At 42.3% G+C, this 26786-nt stretch overlaps 1 protein-coding gene across 3 annotated transcripts in view; it reads left to right on the forward strand.

Annotated features, from left to right (window-relative positions):
- Positions 1-11807, forward strand: part of ift56 (intraflagellar transport 56) — a 90832-nt gene extending 79025 nt beyond the window's left edge. For all 3 annotated transcript variants that reach the window (XM_043679964.2, XM_087978381.1, XM_043679965.2), the window contains 3 exons: positions 503-609; positions 3941-4074; positions 10428-11807. In XM_043679964.2, coding sequence (XP_043535899.1) covers positions 503-609; positions 3941-4074; positions 10428-10539 — 353 coding nt within the window. In that variant the 3' untranslated portion in view covers positions 10540-11807. The remainder of the gene's footprint in view (positions 1-502; positions 610-3940; positions 4075-10427) is intronic.
- The last annotated feature ends 14979 nt before the right edge of the window (positions 11808-26786 follow it).

Here is a 26786-nt window from a genome sequence, read left to right on the forward strand (position 1 = left end):
CAGGGGACAGAAAGAAGCTCCTTGTGTCATCTTGAAGTCTGTCTTACAAGTTGTCAAAACATGAGTGATTCAAAGGGGAGATGCAGAAGAAGATTGAATAAATAGCAGTCTCACAGGGTTAGCAAGGGCATAATGGACTGAATAGTGCTTTCTCTACTGCAGAGGTGATGTGATCTTAGATTAGAACCATATTGTGAAACATTGACCAGAGTCTGAAGTTTTATGTTTATGTTACCCTTATAAGGAAGGGTCAAGTGACAATGACTGACTAAATAGATCTAAGTGATCCCTTGTTCCTCTGTGCATTTGTGATATTAAATTTGAATACACTCAAAATCACTGAGGATAGTTTTGGAGGAAATTCTTTGTCACATGAGGATTATCTCATTTATGCAGTAAATTTAATGTTCCAATCCCCACTTTGCCAATTTTCGTGTTTGTTTAAAGTCCTGGTGCTGAGTGCATGTCAAAAGTTGCCAGTATGTTTTTTCTACCTTCACAGATATCATGAACAAGAAGCCCCGCCTGGCATGGGAGCTTTATTTGAAGATGGAGACATCAGGAGAATCCTTCAGTCTATTGCAGCTCTTGGCTAATGACTGCTACAAGGTAAGTGTGACAGGCTCTAAGGAACAATTAGTGCTTCAATGGATTCTAGTAATAAGCAGTTCAAATTTACTTTTGCAAAACTTCCAGAAATTCAAAACTGAATTTTGATATTTGCTTGGGTGTGCCCTGCTCTTATAGATATTTTATCAATCTACAGACAAACATGCACACTTGATATTGACGTCTCTTTGCACCGCACCCATCCAACCAAATAAACTTCACATTCAACCTGCACTAATGCCATTGATCTCTGCTTGAGTTTTGACCCCTTTCCTCTAAGACCTGGTACTTCTAGAATGTGCAAAATATAGCCACGTATGCCATTGTTGCCTGTAACCAGCCCTTGATGTGACCTGTGACACTCCTGCACTGCCAAAGAGCCATTAACAATAGGTGGAAACTTGTGATCTATACTCACTGAGATGAAATTATTTCCACTGTTGGATTATACTGGGGAATAAAGTGTCACTGCACCCTCAGGACATTCCTCCTCTCTAAATGTCCCCCCAGAAATAGCAGTTCTGTCATGTGCTTGACCTGGGTGAGAGAATAAAAGGAGATCAGCAATTTTCTCCCATTCACGTAGGATCTACAGATTCGAATGCTGTTTGGATTGAGGTAGGTACAGTGGAGAACACAGAAGCACTACATCCTATGCTCACCTGTAGCTCCTCATAGTTGGTCATTAAGCTACTCACTTCTTGTAACTGAACTCCTGTCTCACCAGCTACAACCAAGCATCTGTTGAGGTACCCTGCAAATTCTAGAAACTACCTCCTTCATGGGCAGCAGGATTGGGACCCTGCTAATCTTGGAGGTGGAAATGTGAAAGAGTAATGTTTGTCACCCGATATGCCTATTCAGCTTGTGTGGTAGCTGCTTGTAACTCCTGTTTTGCAAGGATCATCAGTGCCAAGCTTATGCCCTTTGACAAAGCCGTTATTCCTATCCAATGGGAGAATGTAGCCTCAACCCATTTCTAAGTGTGATGAGCCCTCCCACACCAGCAGCCATACTCCTGCCTCACCCACTTTCTAGTTGCTGTCTTTGGGGAACTGAAGTGTGGTACTTACCTGTTGAGTGGAGAAAGCCATTGATTTACTTGAGGCAGTGTTACCACTTTCGCTGGATGACTGCAAATTTGTTGACCTTCTCTGTCCAGATTTCCTTGGTTAGGCAGAGAGGTCTTCTGCTGTCCTTGGGGAAGAAGACCTCGTGTCTTACCTAATTAGCCTGGAGTAGCACATGGATGCTCATCACTGAATTGTGAGGCCACCCAAAATCTACTTACTGCTGTGTCAACAAGAGCATCTTTCTGCCAAAGTTCTGCATCCTCCTGGACTGAAAAGTCATAGACTTCTTGTTGGGTTGAAGGATGCAGCTTATGTGATCTGAAGCTGTTTATTGGTGCCTTTAAATTGGAACACTCTATCAACTGACCCCATAAGACTGTAAAATATAGGAGCAGAATCAGGCCTTTTGGCCCTTGGATCTGCCTCGCAATTCAATCATAACTGATATGTTTCTCAACCCCATTCTCCTGCCCAGATAGTGGTTGTGGATTTGGAAAGTGCTGTCGTTGATGCCTTGGTGAATTTCTCCAGTACATCTCTAGATGGTATTCAATGCTGTTATAGTTCATCGCAGTGGAGACAGTGAATGATTGAAGATGTATTGCCAATGAGAGGGGCTGCTTTGTCCTGGATGATGTCAAGCTTCTTGAATGTTGTTGATAAGTTTCTAGACAATGGAAACCCCCTAGGATGTTGATGAGAGAGGATTCAGAAAGGTGATGGTTAGATCATCTCTTATTGGAGATGCTCATTGCCTGACACTTAAGTAATGTTTCTTGCCACTTGATAGCTAAAGCCTCGATATTGTCTCAGTGTCCACTGTATTTGGAAATGGACTTCTTTAGAATTTGAGGAGTCACAAATAGTATAAACATTCTGCAGCCATCAATGAACATCCCCAGTTCTCACCTTATGAAGAGAACATCACTGCTGAAACAGCAGAAGATGGTTGGGTTTTGGGCCTAAGGAAACTTCTGCAGAGACGTCTCGGAGCTGAGATGAGTGATCTTCAACTGCCACAACTGTATTCCTTTGTGCTAGATATAACTCCAAACAGTGAAGAGGTTTCTGTTGACTCTACTTTTGCTATATATGCGCACACGCACCGCACCACCTCGCCCCCAAATGAGGACCAAGGCTGTAGCCGTGCAGACTGTACTGTTAAGCCAGTGGTGCTTGATACAATTGCAGAAGGGAAATGCCATCACTTTATTCATGATCAAGAGTAAATTGATGGTGTGGTAACAGGCTTGATCTGTCCAGCTTTAGTATACAGGTATTTGACATTTCCATATTGTTGGATAAATGCTAATATTGAACTATAGTGGAATACCTTTGGCTGCGAATATGGCAAGTTCTGGAACACACTTCTCAAGCATTATTGCCAGATAGTTATCAGGTTCATAGCTTTCGTGATATCCAATGCCTTCAGCTGTTCCTTGATATCCTATAGAGTGAATTGAATTAGCTGGAGACTGACACCAATGATGCTGAGATGGATCATTTTCACTCAGCACTTCCAGCTGGCAATTATGACAAATGCTTCAGCCTTATCTTTTGTACTGATGTGTTAGGCTCCTCCATTATTAAAGATGGGGATATTTGTGGGGTCACCTCCTCCAATGAGTTGTTTAATAGCATATCACAATTCATAGCTTGATGTGGCAGGATTGCAGTGCCTAAGCAGATCTGATCTGTGGATTGTGGAATGGCTTAGTCCTGTCTATCACTTGCTGCTTATGCTTTTTGCTTCCTTTCATTGTAAGACTATCTTTGTACAATCAACATTGCCATCAGTTAATGCTCCTCCACTTTATTCACGCAAAAATTGTTTAAATTTTGATCATCTCTTGATCTACATTTTAATACATTGAGGACAGTGTGAGTCCCAACACCCAGCACTGACACAGCCTTGATACTGAGAGCATGTCCAACGGCAATACTGATTGCATGTCCTGTTCCTGATGTTGGTTTTCATTGACTAGAGAAATAATCTGGAATTGCAGCCACATACAGGATATTAGACTGGGTGAACACTCGTTTGGTGTATAAAAACTAGCAGGGACATATGGGCCAAATAGATTATTTCTGTACTGTGGGTCCCATGCAAATTCTCTTCCCTTTGTCATTTAAAAAAAAATTCAATCCTGACAGATTTAGTGAAGGTGACAAGCTTCAAAAAATAAATGTATTTTGTTAAATCAAATTTAAACTGGTGAATTCGATAGACTTCAGCTGTAATATCGTTTTCCTTTCAGATGGGACAATTCTACTATGCTGCAAAAGCTTTTGATGTGCTTGAGCGCCTGGATCCAAATCCGGAGTACTGGGAAGGAAAACGTGGTGCATGTGTTGGGATTTTTCAAATGATTTTAGCGGGCCGGGAACCAAAGTGAGTAACTCCAGGAACAAGGTTCATTTCAAACACTTACATATTTGTGTGTTAGAAACTAACAGAGCTGTAGAAACTGCTCTATGTTTTGCAGAAGGCTTCCTGCCATGTAAATAATGATTGACAGGTTTGTAACACCTAGGCTGATCACATGGTGTCAATTGTCCATTATAAACGTGGCTGTTTACAATGATTGTGAAATCCTCTAGTGTGCTCTAAATTCTTGCTGCCTATCAGGTTATTATCCACTCATACAACACAGGAATTCAGCTGGTATATTGTGTCTGTAATAGCCATTTAAAAGAGTTACCCAATTAATCCCACCCCTTATGCATGTTTCTGCAAAATTCTTAATATATGCAGTGCCTCTCTTTGAAAGTTAATATTGGGTGTGTTTCCACCTACTTTTCAAGTAATCCGCTGGATTAAAATATTCCTTTTTTTCACCCCCCCCCCCCCGCCCTTTTGTTGATCCCTTCACTCCCAAAATGTTCCTCCAAAAACGTATCACTTAGGACTTAGGGTTGGGAAAGGAATTCTCTTGCGTTTTTCTCTGTTTTTATTTTTCTGTCTCCCAGGACATTGCATAGCTGTAAGAGCTGATGGCTGAGAGTGAGATGTACAGAGTAAGAAGTGCTTAATTATAATGCCAGAGCCATCATAAGTTTGCACCAGGCTTGATGGAGCCATCATTTTTGTACATGTTCAAAGTGGAATTTTCCAGCATACCTCAGTGCTAACCCATCTGTTTGGCAAGATGGGTTTCTCTGGGAGATTTAACTCCTTCCCACGTAAGGTTTTTCTTGCTGACTCCTGCTCAGGAAAGCTTGGATCAGGCAATCAGTGGAGTGGGAAATTTGCTTGCAGGCGCTCTCACTCTGGCACTAATTCTTTTTATCACTGACCATCAGTGTTCTCTTTGTGACAGCTAAAAATACTGAATCTCTAGATTATATTTGATCTGTCATGTGTCTGCCTATTTCAAAAGCCTTTGACCTCCTGAAATTTGCTGTTATCCTACTCATTAATCCAATCTTTGCTGATACTTCAGTGAAGTGCCAAGGAGTGCTGTATTATTAGAGTTGCTATTTTTTAAATGAAAAGTTGAACCAGTATTTCATCATCTTTCTGGGATCAATGTAAAATATCCTCATGCATTCTTTTGCCCCTCCTTTATTCCTTCTCAGCTTCCCTCTTGATTCTTGACACTTATGAATCATGAGCTTCCTTTTGAATTTTGAATTTTAACCCTGATTTCTTTAGTCATCCATGAAATTCAAGCTTTGATGCCTTTCCTTTCCCACTCAAAGCATGTAGTTAGTCTAGGCACCACTTCCTTGCCTCCCATTGCTCAACTGTATTGCTTTTTATGTAATAGTCTTTTTAAGTTAGTGCCAATGATAATATCTGGTTTGGTGACTTCTCACAGTTGCAAGCAGCCTGTGATGCAACTGAGTTAATAACAGTAAGTGGTTAGTTGCTGTCATGACACAACATGGGAGGCCCACTGCTGCTTTAAGCAGAACCAGAGTTACACATTTGGGAGGAGTCCAGTAATAATCATTCTAATTATCATTTTTAAGACAAAAGAAGACTCAAAATGGACTCAAAATATTAATTCTGTTTCTCTTTCCACATATACTGTGAGACCTGCTGAGCTTCTCCAGCACTTTGTCTTTTTATTAAATCCAATCTGTTCAGAAGTGAGCAGTTTTTTAAAAAAGTCTCTCGAAATTAAGTTCCTAATGGATAAAGATGAAAAGTACTATTTTGACTCTTAGTAACTTATCTCCCTCATGCATTCACTCTATCACTTCTCAGACAGATTGTTCAACACATTTATTCCCTTTTATCTGAATGTGCTCCTTCTGTTAACTAATGTAGGTCTCCTTGACACTGCTTTATACTCTGACCTTCCTGTGATTTGGATGAGAGTTAAGGGTAGAACAGATGGTGGGTGAATCTCTTTCTCATAGCAGTTATTCTGCTGCAACTTGTTTGCCTGGGGCAGTGAATGCAGGCAATGTTGTTATGCCATCAGTACACCAGAGTTGTGGTATGGTACATTTATTGTCTTCTTCAAACCACCAAGGGCTGGGAAAGGAATTCTCTTGCGTTTTTCTCTGTTTTTATTTTTCTGTCTCCCAGGACATTGCATAGCTGTAAGAGCTGATGGCTGAGAGTGAGATGTACAGAGTAAGAAGTACTTAATTATAATGCCAGAGCCATCATAAGTTTGCACCAGGCTCGATGGAGCCATCATTTTTGTACATGTTCAAAGTGGAATTTTCTGGCAACAGGTCTTGCCCAGCACACCTCAGTGCTAACCCATCTGTTTGGCTGGATGGTTTCTCTGAGAGATTTAACTCCTTCCCACGTCAGGTTTTTCTTGCTGACTCCTGCTCAGGAAAGCTTGGATCAGGCAGTCAGTGGAGTGGGAAATTCGCTTGCAGGCGCTCCCAATCTGACACTAAATCTTTTTATCACTGACCATCAGTGTTCTCTTTGTGACAGATAAAACTACTGAATGTTTGGCTGAAGCTCGAACTGTATGTTCCTTCCCATGATTCTTTGCTAGCAGTGGATTTTGTTTTTGCTGTACTTCTTGAAGCTTGGCACAGGCATTGGCTAAACACCAAACCCATGCCATTCCCTCCAAATGAAGCGATGGCAAGCAAAGTAAAAGTCAGGCTAGCTTTCTTGTAATCTCCCAGCAGCCAATTATAGAGCAAGAATGGTGGGGCAGCAGATTGTCTGCATGAGCATCCACCTCTGGTATGATGACCTGTCAAGGAAGCTCCAACAAAGGAAATAAAGTGCAAAGTAACACAAGATTTATTATAGTGTACCTGACAGCTCAGTCAATTCATCCAATGAGTTGCAGACCCATTTAAACAGAGTAATACCGGGGTAAATCTCTTGGATTGAGCAATTTCAATTATGGAGAGATACCGGAGAAGATGGGATTGCTTTATCTTGGGACAAAGAAAATCAAGGTGAGATTTAATAGGTGTTTGAAATTTTGAGGAGTTTTGAGCGGGAAGGTCAGAGTGAGATGCCAAGGATCTAAAATAATTGGCAAAAGGAACAGATGGAAGATGAGATTATATTTTTTAAAATACAGCAACTTGTTAAAATCTGTAATGTTCTGTCAGAAGGTTGAGGTAGCAGAATCTATAGTAACTTTGTAAAAGTTTCTTTTCCACTTTTTTTTAAAGAGTTGTGGGGAAGTAAAGCTAATTTGATAGGTCTTTTAAAGGACCATCAACAGACATGCTGGGCTGAATGACTTCATCCGTGTTATTGTCTATGATATAACATTTTGGGTTGATGTAATTAGAATCATAAAATCCCTACAGTGTGGAAACAGGCCCTTCGGCCCAACAAGCCCACACCAACGTCCGAAGAGTAATCCACCGAGACCCATTCCCCTACATTTACCCCTGACTACTGCAACAAACCTACAGATCCGTGAACACTATGGGCAATTTAGCATGGCCAATTCACGTGATCTTTGGATAGTGGGAGGAAACTGGAGCCCCTGGAGGAAGCCCATGCAGACACAGGGAGAATGTGCAAACTCCACACACACAGTTACTCGAGGCTGGAATTGAACCCTGCTTCCGGGTACTGTGAGGCAATAGTGCTAACCACTGAGCCACCATGCTGCCCCAATTTGGTTTCAATCAAGGTAGTAATAGGCTACTGCAATTAATCTCAGCATTTCAGGCTGGTGTGAGGGAGGTGGGCAATCATCCAGACTGTCACTCTGGAACACTATCTGATTTCTTATGAATTACATGCAAGTCAGGCAACCAGTCAACCAAGCAGAATGGGGAATGTATCAGGCAAAGAGGGAGCAGAGCAACACTAATCTTTTTCAGGATAATATCAATGATATAATGAAGGCAGCTTTTGTTGGGGCATGAGCCACCTCTCCGGTGTAATATATGAAGATGCTCGATTGAGTTGGGATATTGGTCGGCATGGACAGATTGGACCGAAGGGTCTGTTTCTGTGCTGTACATCTCTATGACTCTATGTTCACAGCATTTTGAAAGTAGATTCTTGAGAATGTTATCCAGGACACAGAACCTTAGATTGAGCACACCAAGCGCAAGGCCAAAATGGCTTGGATGAGGTATATGCATTGAAGTACCAGTGGCAGAACATGTATTGTTTGGTGATTGTTTTTTTACAAAAGAACATAGAGGTCAAAGTATGAGGCACAGGTAGCCTGTTCACTGTCTTGCCCTATAAATTGCCTTGTCAGTTAGAACAATTACTGGAAAGTCTCAAAAAATAAATGAAACTGGATTGACCAGCTGGTATTGACAGAGGCAGTAGAAATAACAACTCAAACATAGCCTGGTCAACTCTGCAAAGTCCTCTTTAGTAATATTGGGGATTAGTGCTAATATTGGGAAAGCTGTCTCGGAGATGAACAACAACAGTCTCATTGTCTGTAAGGTATGACTCCCAAGAGTGTGATTGTGTCCCAGACACTGCCATTACCATCCCTGCTTATATCCTGTCCCAATGGCATGACAGACATTAGATGACAGTGTGGTATATAGACAGGATGGAGTTGCTCTAGCTATCCTTATCAATGACTTCTAACCCCCATGAGGTCTCATGGCATCAGGTCAAACTTGTCAAGTAAACTTCCTGCTGATTACCACGTTCTATCACCCAGGCCGATGAATCAATATTCTTCATGTTGAACAGTATCTAGAGGAAGCCATGAGGGTGGCAAGAATGCAGACTCCCCTGGTTTGGGTTTTTAATGTCCACCATCAAGAGTAGCTCAGTAGCAGCACGACTGAACAGACTTGTTCAGTTCCAAAGGACATTGCTGGATTTGCAGCAGGTGGTGAGGGAACCAACAAGGGACAAATGATATCTGGTGAGCCAGTGGAAATCTGGGAATATTCTTCACTGTTTGGAGTCATACTTGGCGCAAAGGAAGATGATTGTGATTGTTGGAGTTTAGTCATCTCCATTCCTGGATATACCTGTATGAGTTTCTCAGGGTAATGTCCTTGGCCAAACCAGTGACCATTCTGCCATAATAAAGTCGGCTGTGGGGATGTTTGATGATGATTTTGCAATTCCTCAGATACTGAGGCAGTCCTCGTTAAAATTAGGATAGTAAGTATCCAGGCTCGGGCTGAAAAGTGGCATATAACAGTTGTGCCACACAAGTGCAAGGCAATGACCACTTCTAACAAGAGAAAATCCAACCATCATCTCTTAACATTCGATGGTATTACCATCACTGCGACACGGTCAACATCCTGGGGTTACCATCGTCCAGAAATTGAACTGGATGAGCCATATAAATGCTGTGGCTAACAGAGCAGACCAGAGGCCAGGAATCCTGTACAAGTAACTCACCACCGGAGTCCCCAAATCCTGTCCAGCATCTATAAGGCGCAAGTTCAGAGTGAGGTAGATGCTCTCCACTTGCCTGGATAAGAATAACTCCAACAACACTTGAAGCTTGACACCATCTAAGAACGAGCACTTGTTTGATTGGCACCGATCCAGAAACATCCGTCCATCACCAATATTTAGTAGTAGCTATGTTGAAATTTGACTAAGCTTCTTAGACAGCACCTTCCAAACCCTTGAGCACTTTCATTTGGAAGGACAAGGACATGAGGTACATTGGAACACCACCAACTGTAAGTTCCTATCCAAGCCACTAATCACCCTTGCTTGGAAGTATATCGCCTTTCTTCCAGTATTGCTGGGTCACAATCCTGAAACTCACTCCCTAATGGCATTGTTGGCCTGTCTTCAATACATAGAGTGCAGTGCTTCAAGAAAGCAGCACAGCACTACCGCCTCAAGGGAAATTTGAGATGAGCAATAAATACACAACCAACAATGCACACATCCCAAGGATAACTTTTTAAGAATTAGGTAAAGTCTACTTGGGCAAAGTACCAGTAGATTTCCATTTGTTACAACAATTGCAGCAGCAAGTTACATCCATGTAGCAGTTTTACAATAATAAAATATCCAAGGATGCAAAATTCAACATCAAACCAAATAAAGTCATATTATAAGCTAATGACCAAAGAGAATCTCTTTAAGGAATAAAGAGAGGTGAGGTTCATAGAGAAACTTCCAGAGTTAAAGGCCCAGGCAGTTGTAGACATGGAGCGATTAAAATTGGGGACTGTCAAGAAATCAGAGTTATAGAGCTAGATAGATACTTTGGGGGTTAGCCAGTAGCCATTGTTGCCCTCCTCTGCAGTGGAAGAGATTAGCACAGAACAATGGAGGGATGGTATGTGTTCTTTTTCATGACCAGACCTCACTAAATTATTGTGCTTCTTTACTAGGGACACCATGAGAGAAGTTCTCCATCTTCTTCGGAATACTGGGAATCCTCAGGTGGAATACATAATCCGAACCTTAAAGAAATGGGCCAAAGACAATCGGGTATCTGTTTAAAGGCCCAGAGCAAAAGGACCAAAAAATGGAGTGTGGGCCAGAAGGAGCTGCTGCCTTCTTCATGGTGGGCTCGGTTTCTCTCACTGACGTGTGAGTAGTTATTGCACAGCCCCAACACACAGCTGTCTGGATGTGCAGTGATGCAATGCAGCATTCCATGGAAGATGCCTATTGCTCTCTGACTGATTGCAGTTAACGATCTACCAAAATTAAAACCGCATGTTTAATGCACTTTCAATTCCCTTTGTGACTTTGCTGCTCTTGGTGAATAAAGACTTTTTCGAGAGCTTCCATGTCTGCATGTTGAATTATACAGGTATCTACTGCATACTGACCACTATTATTATATTATTCTCTGCATCCAGTTATCTGAACAGGACACAGGGCAAAAGTGGCTTCATAAATTACAAAATCCCCTTAAACTTCTATTGCGGAAGCTATGCTTCCCCCACTTCACATGAGTATGCAATAGTAACAATCAAAGAAAATAACTGCAGTTTCAAATGACCTATTGCTCTGCTGTCCTGCAACTTTTGTCACAAAATTGCTTGCTTCTTTGTTTATTTGGTTGGGTTTAAGCTCACTTACATGATGAGTAAATCTATGGATTAATAGCAAACATGCCCCAACAATGATCCCATCATATGGAAACCAGATGTAGTTTACCCACATGTAGAATTCCTGCCAGGAGCAGTGCTAGGCAGTGGTGATGGTTTCTCTCCCCTCCTCCCAGTCCAGAAAGAATAAAGTGTCAGGCAATCCACATGTTGTGGGCAGACTTCCAGTTAGAGAGCAGCAGCAGAAGCCAGACAGGGGAGCAGGTTGACACTCAGAACTGTGGAATAAGAAATGCAGTGGGGGAATAAGAAATGCAGTGGGGGAGCAAAGCAAGGCAGCACATTTAAATTTGCTAACCTGTGTCCTACACTGTACAATTTTATCAGATGTAAATTGATCAGGCTCAACTGTGATGCCCCACTCCTTGGTGGAATAAGCTATACAGACTCACCATCAAGTTCATGTTTGTAAAGAACAATTATTTGCATGAGGTGTCTCGTCCTGTGCTTTTGGGACCAAAATCTAACACCAGGCTATGGCTCAAGGTGAACCTTTATACATAAAAATTGTTTAAAACAATATTTACTGGTTAATATCAATATGCAGTTTGGTTATTGGCATTCTGTATCCTTGTCTGTTTTTGCATAATTCTTGTATAATTAGCATACTTGTACATTTTCTTGTGTAAATAAAGCATTTACTTTCAACACACTCCTTTTGCCAAACATGGGTATGTTTCATTCTGAGTGGATCTGCTCCTGCAGTTAGATCCCAGTGGAGTGGAGCAGCAGTTACTTTTCCCCCTCTTCCACCGCTCAGCTATCTCTCAATCTCTCTACCTCAAGTACAATTGATTAAATGTGTTTACTCACCCATTGAAAGGGGATGTAGAATGCTTTTTTAAAAATGTACTTAATGAGGAAAGGCTGTTGCTCTGAGATGAGAGAAGCACCAGACATGTCTGAACAGCACTTTTCAGTTCAGCGTCAACTGTATGCTTAATGGAACAGAAAAAGATGACCAGCAAGTGTTGATTTTTTGAGGGTCTCTGATCATAATAACTTAATATAGACAGTCAACAACTTGTAGCAATTTTTCAGCTAATTAATTGAATTAGCAGTAGTTTAGATATGACACATCAGTGAATTAGACTAAAAAGGTATACGACCTGACACATTGAAAGTTTCACCAATCCCGAAGCTGTTCTGTAGAATGGAAAAGCATGGATGGCAGTTTTGAAGTTGTAGAGCATTCATCCCTGACTTTTTTTTAATTAGATTTCCTACAGTGTGGAAACAGACCCTTCGGCCCAACAAAAGTCACACTGACCCCCCCCCGAAGAGCAACCCACCCAGACCCATTTCCCTCTGACTAACGCACCTAAAACTATGGGCAATTTAGCATGGCCAATTCACTTGACCTGCACATCTTTGGACTGTGGGAGGAAACCCACGAAGACACGGGGAGAATGTGCAAACTCCACACAGACAGTCGCCCGAGATTAGAATCGAACCTAGGTCCCTGGTGCTGTGAGGCAGCAGTGCTAACCACTGAGCCACTGTGCTGCCCCAAATCATGCTGTTTCTGGTGGTATCAGTCTTTGTTCTTCTTTCTTGCTGGTTTAAGGGACCTCCTGGTCTTTTCCCAAGAAGATAGTGGCTTGTTTCCCCTCTTTCTCCTCTCCCTAACATCTAGATATTTTTAATCCACTGTTTGGATATGAAGTGACACACTGTAAATCAGTGGAAGCTGGAATTTAACCCTGAAACGTGTGAGGTGATGCACTGTGGAACAAGACAAGGGAGTACTCAATGAATAGCAGGACACAAAGGTTAATATGGTGGTTAAGAAGAATATTTGTTTTTATTAGCAGAGGCATAAATTATTACGTAGCCACGATGTGGAGGTGCCAGTATTGGACTGGGGTGGACAAAGTCAGAAGTCACACTACACCAGGTTCTAGTCCCAACAGGTTTATTTGAAATCACAAGCTTTCAGAGTGTAGCCCTTTTATCAGGCACCCGGCGAAGAGGCTACACTCCAAAAGCTTGTGATTTCAAATAAACCTGTTGGACTAGAACCTGGTGTCGTGTGATTTCTGACAGAGATTATATAAGAGCAGGGAGGTTATGGTGGAGTTATAAAACCTTTAGTTAGGCCAAAGTTGGAGGACGAAGCGAGGTTCTGGTTACCACACTAGGAAGGATGTGATTGCACTGTAGGGTTTGCAGAGAAGAATGACCAAGGTGTTGCCTGAGTTGGCACTTTACAGGTGTGAGATGCTGGATAGGTTGGGGTTGTTTTCTTCAGAGCAGAGAAGGCTGAGGGCAGGCCTGTTTATGGTTTGTAAGATTGAGGGGCATAGACAGAATGAATAAGCAGCTATTCCCCCTCAATTGAAGGATCAATACTAATGGAGGTGCCGGTGTTGGACTGGGGTGTACAAAGTTAAAAATCCACACACAACACCAGGTTATAGTCCATCAGTTTATTTGGAAGCACTAGCTTCATCAGGTGGTTGTGGAGCCAATAATGAGGGAGACATTATTTTAAGGTGAGGGGCATTAACGGAGAGGATTTGAGGAAAAATGCTTGCAGTCAAGAGTGTGGGAATCTGGAATACACCGCCTGGGAGAGCAGTAGAGGTGGGAATTCTCACTACTTTTTAAAAAATGTAGGTGGATAAGCCCTGTAAATATCATAACATTCAAGACTATGACCAAGTACTGGAAAGTGGGATAAATATAAATAAGTTGACTCAGACTTGGAAGTGCCTCTTCCGTATGACACTGTCACTTTTGGAATAATTAGGACTTGAACCCAGGCCTTCTGGCTCAATATCAGGGATGTTATGCTACTCAATCAACTCATTCCCTGTTGACATACCTTATTTTGGGGAATGGTCACCCATGCTATGCCAATCATCTAGTTAAACACATTCAGCCAAGGGCCATGGTAGCGACCATATTAATAGATTACCATTGTCCCCTTGCCCACTTCCATTTGAAGGTTTAATGTTCTTGCATAACACAAAATCTTATTTTCAAAAACATTTATACTCATAAGAGGATGGTGTGGTGCCCAATTTTGTTTTATTTTACACTTGCAGAAAACAGGTTAGTACTGTAATGCAATAGTACAGGAAATACTAAATATGGAATATTAAGAAAACACTATTTTAAAGGAGTCCTCCCTTTGAGAAGGAAAATCCCCTAATTTAATTATTTAATATGATTTGCAGATAAAATGCTAAAGCTACTGGAACTGGTGATGTCAAGCTTTGAACATCCACTGAACCTAAGGTCAGCATCCGATACCAAGAGTTCTCACCTGCATTGTAAACCAAGTCAAGATTGTCTTGCTTTTAAATCCTTAATTCATTTCTTTGTTCAATTGAATCATTTTAAACATATTTTTCCAAGATACTGATTTTATTGATCTGAGGTTTAGAAACCAAGAAAGGAACAGGTGACCAAACTAAGAAATGGCTTTGAGTGCCTCATTCTGCATGGAGGTATTTACTCTGAGCACTGTTGTGTTATGTATGGAACTTCCTATCATAACTGTCTTAGTGTTGTGTGAGTAAAAGGTTAGTATCCAAGTGAGGCAAATACCCCTCTCTTGTTTGTCGGTTTCCTTTTTCCTTGCCTCACATAATTGAATTTCTTCCGCGTTCTTCATTGAGACCATACTATCATCCTTTGACAACTTTAGCTCATCTTTAGCTGGTTATGATATATTCAATTACAGCAGCAGATTTGCTTAGACTTAAAAGATTCTTCATTGCTCCCTTTATCTTTACTCATCAGGTGGTTCTTGTTACGTTTCCCACCCCACCTTTCAGTTGTCTTATTTTAAAAAACTGCAAGCAGCAAGGGCACATGTTCAAGAAAAGGCTAGTTAATTTCACCTACAGTTTCTATTCACTTGATGTAATTCACAATTACATCTAAGATGATTTTTTTTTCATTTCCCATTTGATACCCTAATTTTTTCCCTGTCAGTATCCTTTTATTATAAGTAATCGCAAGGTTTGTGAAGGTTTGTAGCTCAGGTTGAGGTTTAGGGTGTAGGTTTGCTCGCTGAGCTGTAGGTTTGATATTCAGACGTTTCATTACCTGGCTAGGTAACATCATCAGTGGCGACCTCCAAGTGAAGCAAAGCTATTGTCTCCTGCTTTCTATTTATATCTTTCTCCTGGATGGGGTTCCTGGGGTTTGTGGTGATGTCATTTCCTGTTCATTTTCTGAGGGGTTGATAGATGGTATCTAGATCTATGTGCTTGTTTATGGCATTGTGGTTGGAGTGCCAGGCCTCTAGGAATTCTCTGGCAAGTCTTTGCTTAGCCTGTCCCAGGATTGATGTGTTGTCCCAGTCGAAATGGTGGGTTTTTTTCATCCATGTGTAGGGCTATGAGGGAGAGGAGGTCGTGTCTTTTTGTAGCTAGCTGGTGTTCGTGTATCCTGGTGGCTAACTTTCTTCCTGTTTGTCCTACGTAGTGTTTGTGGCAGTCCTTGCATGGAATTTTGTTGATGACGTTGGTTTTGTCCATGGGTTGTACTGGGTCTTTTAAGTTTGTTAGTTTTTGTTTGAGAGTGTTGGTGGGTTTGTGTGCTATTAGGATTCCGAGGGGGTCTCAATAGTCTGGCTGTCATTTCTGAAACTTCTTTGATATATGGTAAGGTTTCTGGCTGTGTTTTGTCTGCTTGTCGTGGTTAACCACCTTACCATATATCAAAGAAGTTTCAGAAATGACAGCCAGACTACTGAGACCCACCAATGTCAAAGTCTCCCACAATGGCTCACCTCATCAATATTGTCATGATGCCCTTCCAACATGTCCTCCTAATTATGTTCAGAACTCAAAACCAAGAGAAAAAGAACATGGAATTTTCTTTGTTAGTTTGATCTCTGAAAATAATTGGACATATCAGAGAGAGTTCAATGCAGTATTTCTATTTTATCTGCGGATGGTAATGATTTTTACGATGTATTTATGAGGAAGCTGGGTAAGTACATGGGGAGGGTAAAAGAAAGAAAAGGCAATGCTCATGATGTGAGATGAAGGGGGTTGGGTGGGGCTGATGTGGAGAAAAAGGACAAGTATAGTGTTGTAGTTGTGGGTGTGTCTGCTGAGCTGGGAAGTTGATTTGCAGACATTTTGTCCCCTGTCTAGGTGACATTTTCAGTGTTTTGGAGCCTCCTGTGAAGTGCTGCTATGCTGTGACTTCTGGATCACAGGTTAGTGCAACATTGAGGGTCAAAGGGCCTGTACTGTGCTGTAAAGTTTCTATATTCTATGGTTCACTATTGCCCTTTAGAGAAGGTAACTGACTTTCTTGCCCGGTCTGACCTACATATGACCAGCAATGTGGTTGACTTAAATGGCCTTTGGGCAATTCTTGATGGGCAATAAATGCTGGTCTTACCAGTGATGCCGCCAATCTGCGAATTAATAATAAAACGAAAAACATATCTCTCCTTAGATAAGAGGGGTCCAAATTTTCACAGTAACATGGCAGCAGTTCCTCAGCCTAACCATCTTTACCTGCGTCATCAATGATCTTCCTGCTATCATAAAGTTGGAAGTAGATGATCACCGATTATTGCATAATATTAAATACCATTTTTGGCAACTCAGATATTGTGGTGTCCAAATGGAGCAAGACCCAGACGCCATCCAATCTTAGACCAATAAATAGCAAATTCAATTTGTACCACACAAGTGTCAATCAATAATCTCCAATAAGACAGAATCTAAACATCATGCATTACCATTGATTAATTTTCCTATTATGAAATCTTGGTAGTTGCCATTGATCAGAAACTGAACCAGCCACATATATACTGTGGTTCCAAAAGCGGGTCAAAGGCAAAGAATTCTACAGTGAGTAACTAATTTTCTGACTCCACAAGTCTGTCCATAATGCACACATCAGAGGTTTGATGGAATACTCCCCACTTGCCTGTACAGGGGCAGCTCCAACAATACTCAAGAAACTTGACACTATACAAGACAAAGGAGACCACTTTGGTTGTCACCCCACTCATCACCTTAACCATTCACTGTCTCCACTATCAGTGCAGAGGCAATAGTTGTACAATCCACATGATTCACTGCACCAAATGACCAAGATTACTTTGATGGCACATTCCAAACCCACATTAGGTACCAAGAGGATGAAGGCAGCAAATGTGTGGGAAACCATTGTTACAAATTTCTCTCCCAAGTTGTACACCATACTGACTTGGAAGTATTTCACCTTCTCTGTTATGGATACAAAATCCTAAGACCCCTTCTTAACAGCACAGCAGGCATACCTACAGCCCAAGGACTGCAGTAGTTCAAGAAAGAAGCCTACTACCTTCTTTTCAAGGACAAGTAATGCATTTGTAGAAGACTAACAGCCAGAGGATTACACTATGATTGATAGACACTGGAGATTACTAAAGAGCAGAGGGATTTGCATATCCTTCTTCCCTAAAGGTAACTGGGCAGAGAGATAAGGTGTTTAAGAAGACATAAGGGCTACATTATTAACTGAGATACCAAATACAAGGGTAGGATGGTTATTGCTGGAATTGTATAAAATGCTGACTAGACCATCACAAAGGTGCTGCGTATGGTTCTGGTTACCATATTGTAGGAAGGATGTGATTGCACCTGAAAGGATGATGAATCATAGAATTGTTATGGTGCAGAAAGAGGCCATTCATCATAGCTTCTGTTACCTAGTACCAATCTCCTGCCTTTTCTGTATATCTTTGCATACCATTTCTATTCAAATAATCATCTAATATTCCTCTTGAATGCCTCAATTGAAGCTGCCTCCACAACATTTCCAGGCACTGCATTCTATACCCTAACTACTCGCTGTACAGAGTCATAGAATCCCTAAAGTATGGAAGCAGGTCATTCAGCCCATTGAGTCCACACCGACTTTTCGAAGAGCATCCCTCCAGATCCACCTCCCCCCCCCACCTACCCTATCCCTGTAATCCTGCATTTCCCATGGCTAATCCCTACATACTGTGAGCATGTTAGCATGGCCAATCCACCTAACCTGGACATCTTTGGACAGTGAGAGGAAACCCATGCAGACACCCTTCCTTCATTTAGAATCATAGAGATGTACAGCACAGAAACAAACCCATGTGATCAAGGTCCCTGTCCATGCCGACTAATATTCCAACCCAATCGAGTCCCACCTGCCAGCACCCGGCCCATATCCCTCCAAACCCTTCTTATTCATATATCCATCCAGATGTCTTTTAAATGATGCAATCGTACTAGCCTCCACCACTTCCTCTGGCAGCTCTTTCCATACATGTACTACCCTCTGCGTGAAAATATTGCCCCATAGGTCTCTTTTATATCTTTCCACTCTCACCCTAAACCTATGTCCTCTATTTATCCTATCCATGCCCCTCATGGTTTTATAAAGCTCTATAAGGTCACTCCTCAGCTTCAGACACTCCAGGAAAAATAGCCCTAGCCTATTCAACCTATCCCTATAGCTCAAATCCTCCAACCCTGACAACATCCTTGTAAATCATTTCTGAACCCTTTCATGTTTCACAACTTCCTTCCGATAAGAGAGAGACCAGATTTGCATGCAATATTCCAACCGTGGCCTAACCAATGTCCTGTACAGCTGCAACATGACCTCGCAATTCCTGTACTCAATACTCTGACCAATAAAGGAAAGCATACCAAACGCCGCCTTCACTATCCTAGCTACCTGCGACTCCACTTTCAACGAGCTATGAACCTGCATTCCAGGATCTCTTTGTTCAGCAACACTCCCTAGGACCTTACCATTAAGTGTATAAGTCCTGCTAAGATTTGCTTTCCCAAAATGCAACACCTCTCATCTATCTGAATTAAACTCCATCTGCCACTTCTCAGCCCATTGGCCCATGTGATCAAGATCCCATTGTAATCTGAGATAACCTTCTTTCCTGTCCACTACACCTCCAATTTTGGTGTCACCTACAAACTTACTAACTATACCTCTTATGCTCACATCCAAATCATTTCTATAAATGACAAAAAGCAGTGGACCCAGCACCGATCCTTGTGGCACTCCACTGGTCACAGGCCTCCAGTCTGAAAAACAACACTCCACTACTTCTGTCTTCTACCTTTGAGCCAGTTCTGTATCCAAAGAGCTAGTTGTCTCTATATTCCTTGAGATCTAACCTTGCTAACCAGTCTCCCATGGAGAACCCCGTCAAAACTTTACTGAAGTCCATATAGATCACATCCACTGCTCTGCCCTCATCAATCTTCTTTGTTACTTCTTCAAAAAACTCAATCAAGTTTGTGAGACATGATTTCCCACACACAAAGCCATGTTGACTATCTCTAATCAGTCCTTGCCTTTCCAAATACACGCACATCCTGTCCCTCAGGATTCCCTCCAACAACTTGCCCACCACCGAGGTCAGGCTCACTGGTCTATAGTTCCCTGGCTTGTCCTTACCACCTTTCTTAAACAGTGGCACCACGTTAGCCGATCTCCAGTCTTCTGGCACCTTACCTGTGATCATCCATGATATAAATATCTCAGCAAGGGGCCCAGCAATCACTTCCCTAGCTTCCCTAGAGTTCTAGAGTATACCTGATCAGGTCCTGGGGAATTATCCACATTTACGTGTTTCAAGACATTCAGCACTTCCTCCTCTGTAATATGGACATTTTTCAAGACGTCACCATCTACCACCCTACATTCTATATCCTCCATGTCCTTTTCCACAGTAAACACTGATGCGAAATACTCATTTAGTATCTCCCTCATCTCCTGCGGCTCCACACAAAGGCCACCTTGGTGATCTTTGAGGGACCCTATTCACTCCTTACTTGTCCTTATTGTATTTGTAAAACTCTTAGGATTCTCCTTAACTCTATTTGCCAAAGCTATATCATGTCCCCTTTTTGTCCTCCTGATATCCCTCTTACGTATACTCCTGCTGCCTTTATACTCTTCTAAGGATTCATTCGATCTATCTTGTCTATACTTGACATATGCTTCCATCTTTTTCTTAACCAAACCCTCAATTTCTTTAGTCATCCAACATTCCCTACACCTACTGGCCTTTCATTTCATCCCAACAGGAATATACTGTCTCTGAACTCTCGTTATCTCATTTCTGAAGGCTTCCCATTTTCCATCCGTCCCTTTATCTACGAACATCTGCGCCCAATCAGCTTTTGAAAGTTCTTGTCTAATATCATCAAAATTAGCCTTCCTCCAATTTAGAACTTCAACTTTTAGATCTGGTCTATCCTTTTCCATCACTATTTTAGAACTAATAGAATTTCGGTCGCTGGCCCCAAAGTGCTCCCCCAATGACATCTCAGTCACTTGCCCTGCCTTATTTCCCAAGAGTAAGTCAGGTTTTGCACCTTTTCTGGTAGGTACATCCACATATTGAATCAGAAAATTCTCTTGTACACACTTAACAAGTTCCTCTCCATCTAAACCCTTAACACTATGGCAGTCTCAGTCTATGTTTGGAAAGATAAAATCCCCTACCATAACCACCCTATTATTCTTACAGATAACTGAGATCTCCTCACAAATCTGTTTCTCAATTTCCCTCTGACTATTAGGGGGTCTATAATACAATCTCAATTAGGTGATCATCCCTTTCTTATTTCTCAGTTCAACCCAAAAAACTTCCCTGGATGTATTTCCGGGAATATCCTCCCCAGCACAGCTGTAATGCTATCCCTTATCAAAACCGCCACTCCCCCTCCTCTCTTGTCTCCCTTTCTATCCTTCCTGTAGAATTTGCACATCAGTAAATCTATTCTCCTAAATATTTATCCTTTTACAAGTAAGAACAGCTTCTCCCTATCTACATTTCTGTGATTTTGAAAATTTCTATCAAATCTCCTCTCAACCACCTTCACTCCAAAAAGAACAGTCCCAGCATCTTGAATCTATCCTCAGAACCGACATTTCTCATTCCTGAAAGCATTCGTGTAAATTACTTCTGCATGGTCTCCAATTCATTCAAATATTTCCTACAATGTAGCAGCCACAAACCGTATAATACTTCAGCTGAGGTATAACAAGAATTAAGGAGAATCCAAAGGGTTTTTACAAATACATTAAGGTCAAAAGGGTAACTAGGGAGCGAATAGGGCCCCTCAAAGATCATCAAGGCGGCCTTTGTGTGGAGCCGCAGAAAATGGGGGGAGATACTAAATGAGTATTTTGCATCAGTATTTACTGTGGAAAAGGATATGGAAGATATAGACTGTAGGGAAATAGATGATGACATCTTGAAAAATGTCCATATTTCAGAGGAGGAAGTGCTGGATGTCTTGAAACGCATAAAGGTGGATAAATCCCCAGGACCTGATCAGGTGTACCCTAGACCTCTGTGGGAAGCTAGAGAAGTGATTGCTGGGCCTCTTGCTAAGATATTTGTATCATCGATAGTCACAGGTGAGATGCCGGAAGACTGGAGGTTGGCAAACGTGGTACCATTGTTTAGGAAGGGTGGTAAGGACAAACTAGGGAACTATAGACCAGTGAGCCTGACATCGGTGGTGGGCAAGTTGTTGGAGGGAATCCTGAGGGACAGGATGTACATGTATTTGGAAAGGCAAGGACTGATTAGGGATAGTCAACATGGCTTTGTACGTGGGAAATCATGTCTCACAAACTTGATTGAGTTTTTTGAAGAAGTAACAAAGAAGATTGATGAGGGCAGAGCAGTAGATGTGATCTATATGGACTTCAGTAAGGCATTCGACAAGGTTCCCCATGGGAGACTGATTAGCAAGGTTAGATCTCATGGAATACAGGGAGAACTAGCCATTTGGATACAGAACTGGCTCAAAGGTAGAGGACAGAGGGTGGTGGTGGAGTGTTGTTTTTCAGACTGGAGGCCTGTGACCAGTGGAGTGCCACAAGGATCGGTGCTGGGTCCTCTACGTTTTATCATTTACATAAATGATTTGGATGTGAACATAAGAGGTACAGTTAGTAAGTTTGCAGATGACACCAAAATTGGAGGTGTAGTGGACAGTGAAGAGGGTTACCTCAAATTACAACAGGATCTTGAACAGGTGGGCCAATGGGCTGAGAAGTGGCAGATGGTGTTTAATTCAGATAAATGTGAGGTGCATTTTGGGAAAGCAAATCTTAGCAGGACTTATACACATAATGGTAAGGTCCTAGAGAGTGTTGTTGAACAAAGAGACCTTGAAGTGCAGATTCATAGCTCGTTGAAAGTGGAGTCGCAAATAGATAGGATAGTGAAGAAGGCGTTTGATATGCTTTCCTTTATTGGTCAGAGTATTGAGTACATGAGTTGGGAAGTCATGTTGCGGCTGTACAGGACATTGGTTAGGCCACTGATGGAAACCCACGCAGACACAGGGAGAATGTGCAAACTCCACACAGCCCGAGGCTGGATTTTTATACACTGTTGGAACATTGCATGCAATTCTGGTCTCCTTCCTATTGGAAAGATATTGTGAAACTTGAAAGAGTTCAGAAAAGATTTACAAGGATGTTGCCACAGTTTGAGGATCTGAGCTACAGGGAGAGGCTGAACAGACGGGCTGTTTTCCCTGGAGCGTTGGAGGCTGAGGGGTGACCTTACAGAGGTTTACAAAATTATGAGGGGCATGGATAGGATAAATAGACAAAGTCTTTTCCCTGGGGTCGGGGAGTCCAGAACTAGAGGGCATAGGTTTAGGGTCAGTGGGGAAAGATATAAAAGAGACGTAAGGGGCAACATTTTCACACACAGCACGGTACGTGTATGGAATGAGCTGCCAGAGGAAGTGGTGGAGGCTGGTACATTTGCAACATTTAAGAGGCATTTGGATGGGTATATGAATAGGAAGGGTTTGGAGGGATATTGGCCGGGTGCTGGCAGGTGGGACTAGATTGGGTTGGGATATCTGGTCGGCATGGACGGGTTGGACCAAAGGGTCTGTTTCCATGCTATACATCTCTATGATTCTAAGTATCTTGTACAAGTTCAACAGCATCTCATTGATCTTGTACTCTATGCCCCTCTTGATAAAGCCAAGAATGTGTTATTCTCTGTGCTCTCCACTTGATCTACCACCTTCAAATACAGCAAGGTCCCTCACTGTACCCGCTTAAGAATTGTAGTCTCTATTTTATATTGTCTTTCAATGTTCTTAAGACCAAAATGCATCCATCTCATACTTCTCACATTAAACCTCATCTGTCTTCTAGCCAATCATTCCACCAGCTTGTCAATGTCCTTTTGGAGTTCTACATTTCCCTCCTCACAGTTTAGTCAGATGTAGTTAGATCTTTGTTGACCAGCACAGATATGATTGACAGAATGGCCTCCTTCTGCGCTGTAAATGTCATTGAGTCTATAATTAGGGATGGGCAATACATGCTGGCCTCGCATGCTGACATCTCAACGAAAGGAACACAAAATCTGGAATCACTCGGCAAGTCAGTCAATATCCATCCAGAGACAGTGTTATCATGTCAACTTGATGACCTATCAGTAACAACCAGAGTTGTGGAGATGAACTATTTTATGACAAGAACAGAACCAGGGCAAAGGAAGAGGGAAACCAATGAATAAAAATACACCTGAAGCAAATAGGAGGACTGGAGGTAGCAGTTTGTGGCAGGGAATCAAATGGAGAAGGGATAACTGAAAAACATCCGATGATGAGGCGTTCTTCCTCTAGGCGTCTGGTGGTGAGGGAGTGGCGGTGAAGGAGGCCCAGGACCTCCATGTCCTCGGCAGAGTGGGAGGGGGAGTTGAAATGTTGGGCCATGGGGCGGTTTTGGTTGATTGGTGCGGGTGTCCCGGAGATGTTCCCTAAAGCGCTCTGCTGGGAGGCGCCCAGTCTCCCCAATGTAGAGGAGACCGCATCGGGAGCAACGGATACAATAAATGATATTGGTTGATGTGCAGGTAAAACTTTGATGTATGTGGAAGGCTCCTTTAGGGCCTTGGATGAAGGTAAAGGAGGAGGTGTGGGCGCAGGTTTTGCAGGGGAAGGTGCCAGGATGGGAGGGTGGGTCGTGGGGGGGGGGGGAGGGGGGGGGGGGCGTGGACCTGGACCTGATCAGGTAGTCACGAGGAAACAGTCTTTGCGGAAGGTGGAAAGGAGTGGGGAGGGAAATATATCCCTAGTGGTGGGGTCTGTTTAGAGGTGGTGGAAATGATGTTTTATGCGAAGGTTGGTAGGGTGGAAGGTGAGCACCAGGGGCGTTCTGTCCTTGTTACAGTTGGAGGGGTGGAGTCTGAGGGCGGAGGTGCGGGATGTGGACGAGGTGCGTTGGAGCGCATCTTTAACCATGTGGGAAGGGAAATTGCGATCTCTAAAGAAGGAGGCCATCTGGTGTGTTCTGTGGTGGAACTGGTCCTCCTGGGAGCAGATACGGTGGAGGCGGAGGAATTAGGAATACGGGATGGCATTTTTGCAGTAGGTAGGGTGGGAAGAGGTGTAATCCAAGTAGCTGTGGGAGTCGGTGGATTTGTAAAAAATGTCGGTGTCAAGTCAGTCGTCATTAATGGAGATGGAAAGGTCCAGGAAGAGGAGGGAAGTGTCAGAGATGGTCCAGGTAAATTTACGGTCCGGGTGGAATGTGTTAGTGAAGTTGATGAATTGCTCAACCTCCACGCAGGAGCACGAGGTGGCGCCAATGCAGTCATCAATGTAGCGGAGGAAGAGAACCAACGCATCTCATCCACATCCCGTACCTCCGCCCTCAGACCCCACCCCTCCAACCGTAACAAGGACAGAACGCCCCTGGTGCTCACCTTCCACCCTACCAACCTTCGCATAAACCAAATCATCTGCTGACATTTCCGCCACCTCCAAACAGACCCCACCACTAGGGATATATTTCCCTCCCCACTCCTTTCGGCCTTCCGCAAAGTCCGTTCCCTCCGTGACTACCTGGTCAGGTCCATGCCCCCCTACAACCCACCCTCCCATCCTGGCACCTTCCCCTGCCACCGCAGGAATTGCAAAACTTGTGCCCACAGTTTCCTCATTTCCCCTTCCCCCACCTCACCCCAGTTCCAAGCTTCCAGCTCAGCACTGTCCCCATGACTTGTCCTACCTGCCTATCTTCTTTTCCATCTATCCACTCCACCCTCCCCCCCCCCCCGACCTATCACCTTCATCCCCTCCCCCACTCACCAATTGTACTCTATTCTACTTTCTCCCCACCCCCACCCTCCTCTCACTTATCTCTCCACCCTTCAGGCTCTCTGCCTGTATTCCTGGTGAAGGGCTTTTGCCCGAAACTTCGATTTTACTGCCCCTTGGATGCTGTCTGAACTGCTGTGCTCTTCCAGCACCATTAATCCAGAAACTGATTTCCAGCATCTGCAATCATTGCTTTTACCTTTTACATAACTGAAAAACAATTCGGTATTACAAGTGAAACATTAAAAAAGGTAAGGACTGAAGATGGGATACAAATTACAGATATCAATGGCAGTAGATACTAGGAAAAAATATTAAGATAGAAACAATTGTTGAGGATTGATCTTGCATAAGGAACATCTAGTCAATAGCAATCACAATACAGGTCCCCATTCTGCTATAACATGACAGTTGCATTCCTCCACAACCTCGTGCTACAGAAAGTCACACTATGGAAAACCGCTATATAAAATCGCTCTGTAGAAGATCACGATAGAAAATCACTACACTGTTCAGTAGAAAGTTTGCATTATCCAAACAGCATCCAAAGTTTGTCAATCATGTTACAGCCAATTCGCTTTGATGAAACGTGTGTTTTATGAGAACGACGTGTATAAAGTTTATTTTGAGATAGATCAAAGTATTGGATTGGAAAAAAGTTTACATCAAAAAGTTAAGAATGATACAATGGAGGATAAACTGGATACAAAAATGACCAATAAAGAGAGAGAATAATAGTGAGAAATATTTTTAAATGTTATCAATTAAGTTTAAGAGGAATATATTCCACTTAAAAAGCAATAACAAATTAAACAGTAATGAAACACGGTGGGTAAGTAAAGAGGTGAGAGCAAAGTTTCACAAAAAAGATATGCATTAAATAAACAGATCATAAAGGAGTGGGTGACAAAAGTGAACATAAAGTCCAGAAAGAAGTTTTCTTTCCAAAAATAAGGCAGAAAGACTATGAAATTGAATTATCAAGGAATATAAAATGGGAAAGTGCTCTTAGGACACAAGAATAAAAAGAGGAAAAATAGATATTGGACTAGTAAGAAATACACAACAGAAGCTCATGGTTATGAGAGCAAAACAATAGAATTATTGAACAATTGTTTTGGTTCTGTGAATGACACATTACAGAAGAGGGACATTCAAGCTTGACTTCAAATTTTCCAGAATATGATCCTGCTTCAGCGGCTGGTTTGGCCAAGTAAAAGCACAAAAAAACTAATATATCTTAAACATCTAAACCTTATACTCTTAAATACACTCACGCTTTTCGGAAGTTAATAAGTCAACTAGGGAGCTTCCTTGAACAATGCATTGTCAATTGTATAACACATTTACAATGGCATACTATTGACTATAGTGGTGACTGACAAATATCGTCACTGCCAAAGCTATTGTATTCAATTTGTAATATGATGTAATATAACTGGGTGAACATCAAACAATAAAAAGAGTTACACAGCAATATATTGCAATCTAATCGAAGATTCAG

This window comes from Chiloscyllium plagiosum, unplaced genomic scaffold, assembly GCF_037043375.1.
Source record: "Chiloscyllium plagiosum isolate Xiang-an unplaced genomic scaffold, Cpla_swu_hap1 HiC_scaffold_33, whole genome shotgun sequence".
NCBI classification, from domain to species: Eukaryota; Metazoa; Chordata; class Chondrichthyes; order Orectolobiformes; family Hemiscylliidae; genus Chiloscyllium; species Chiloscyllium plagiosum.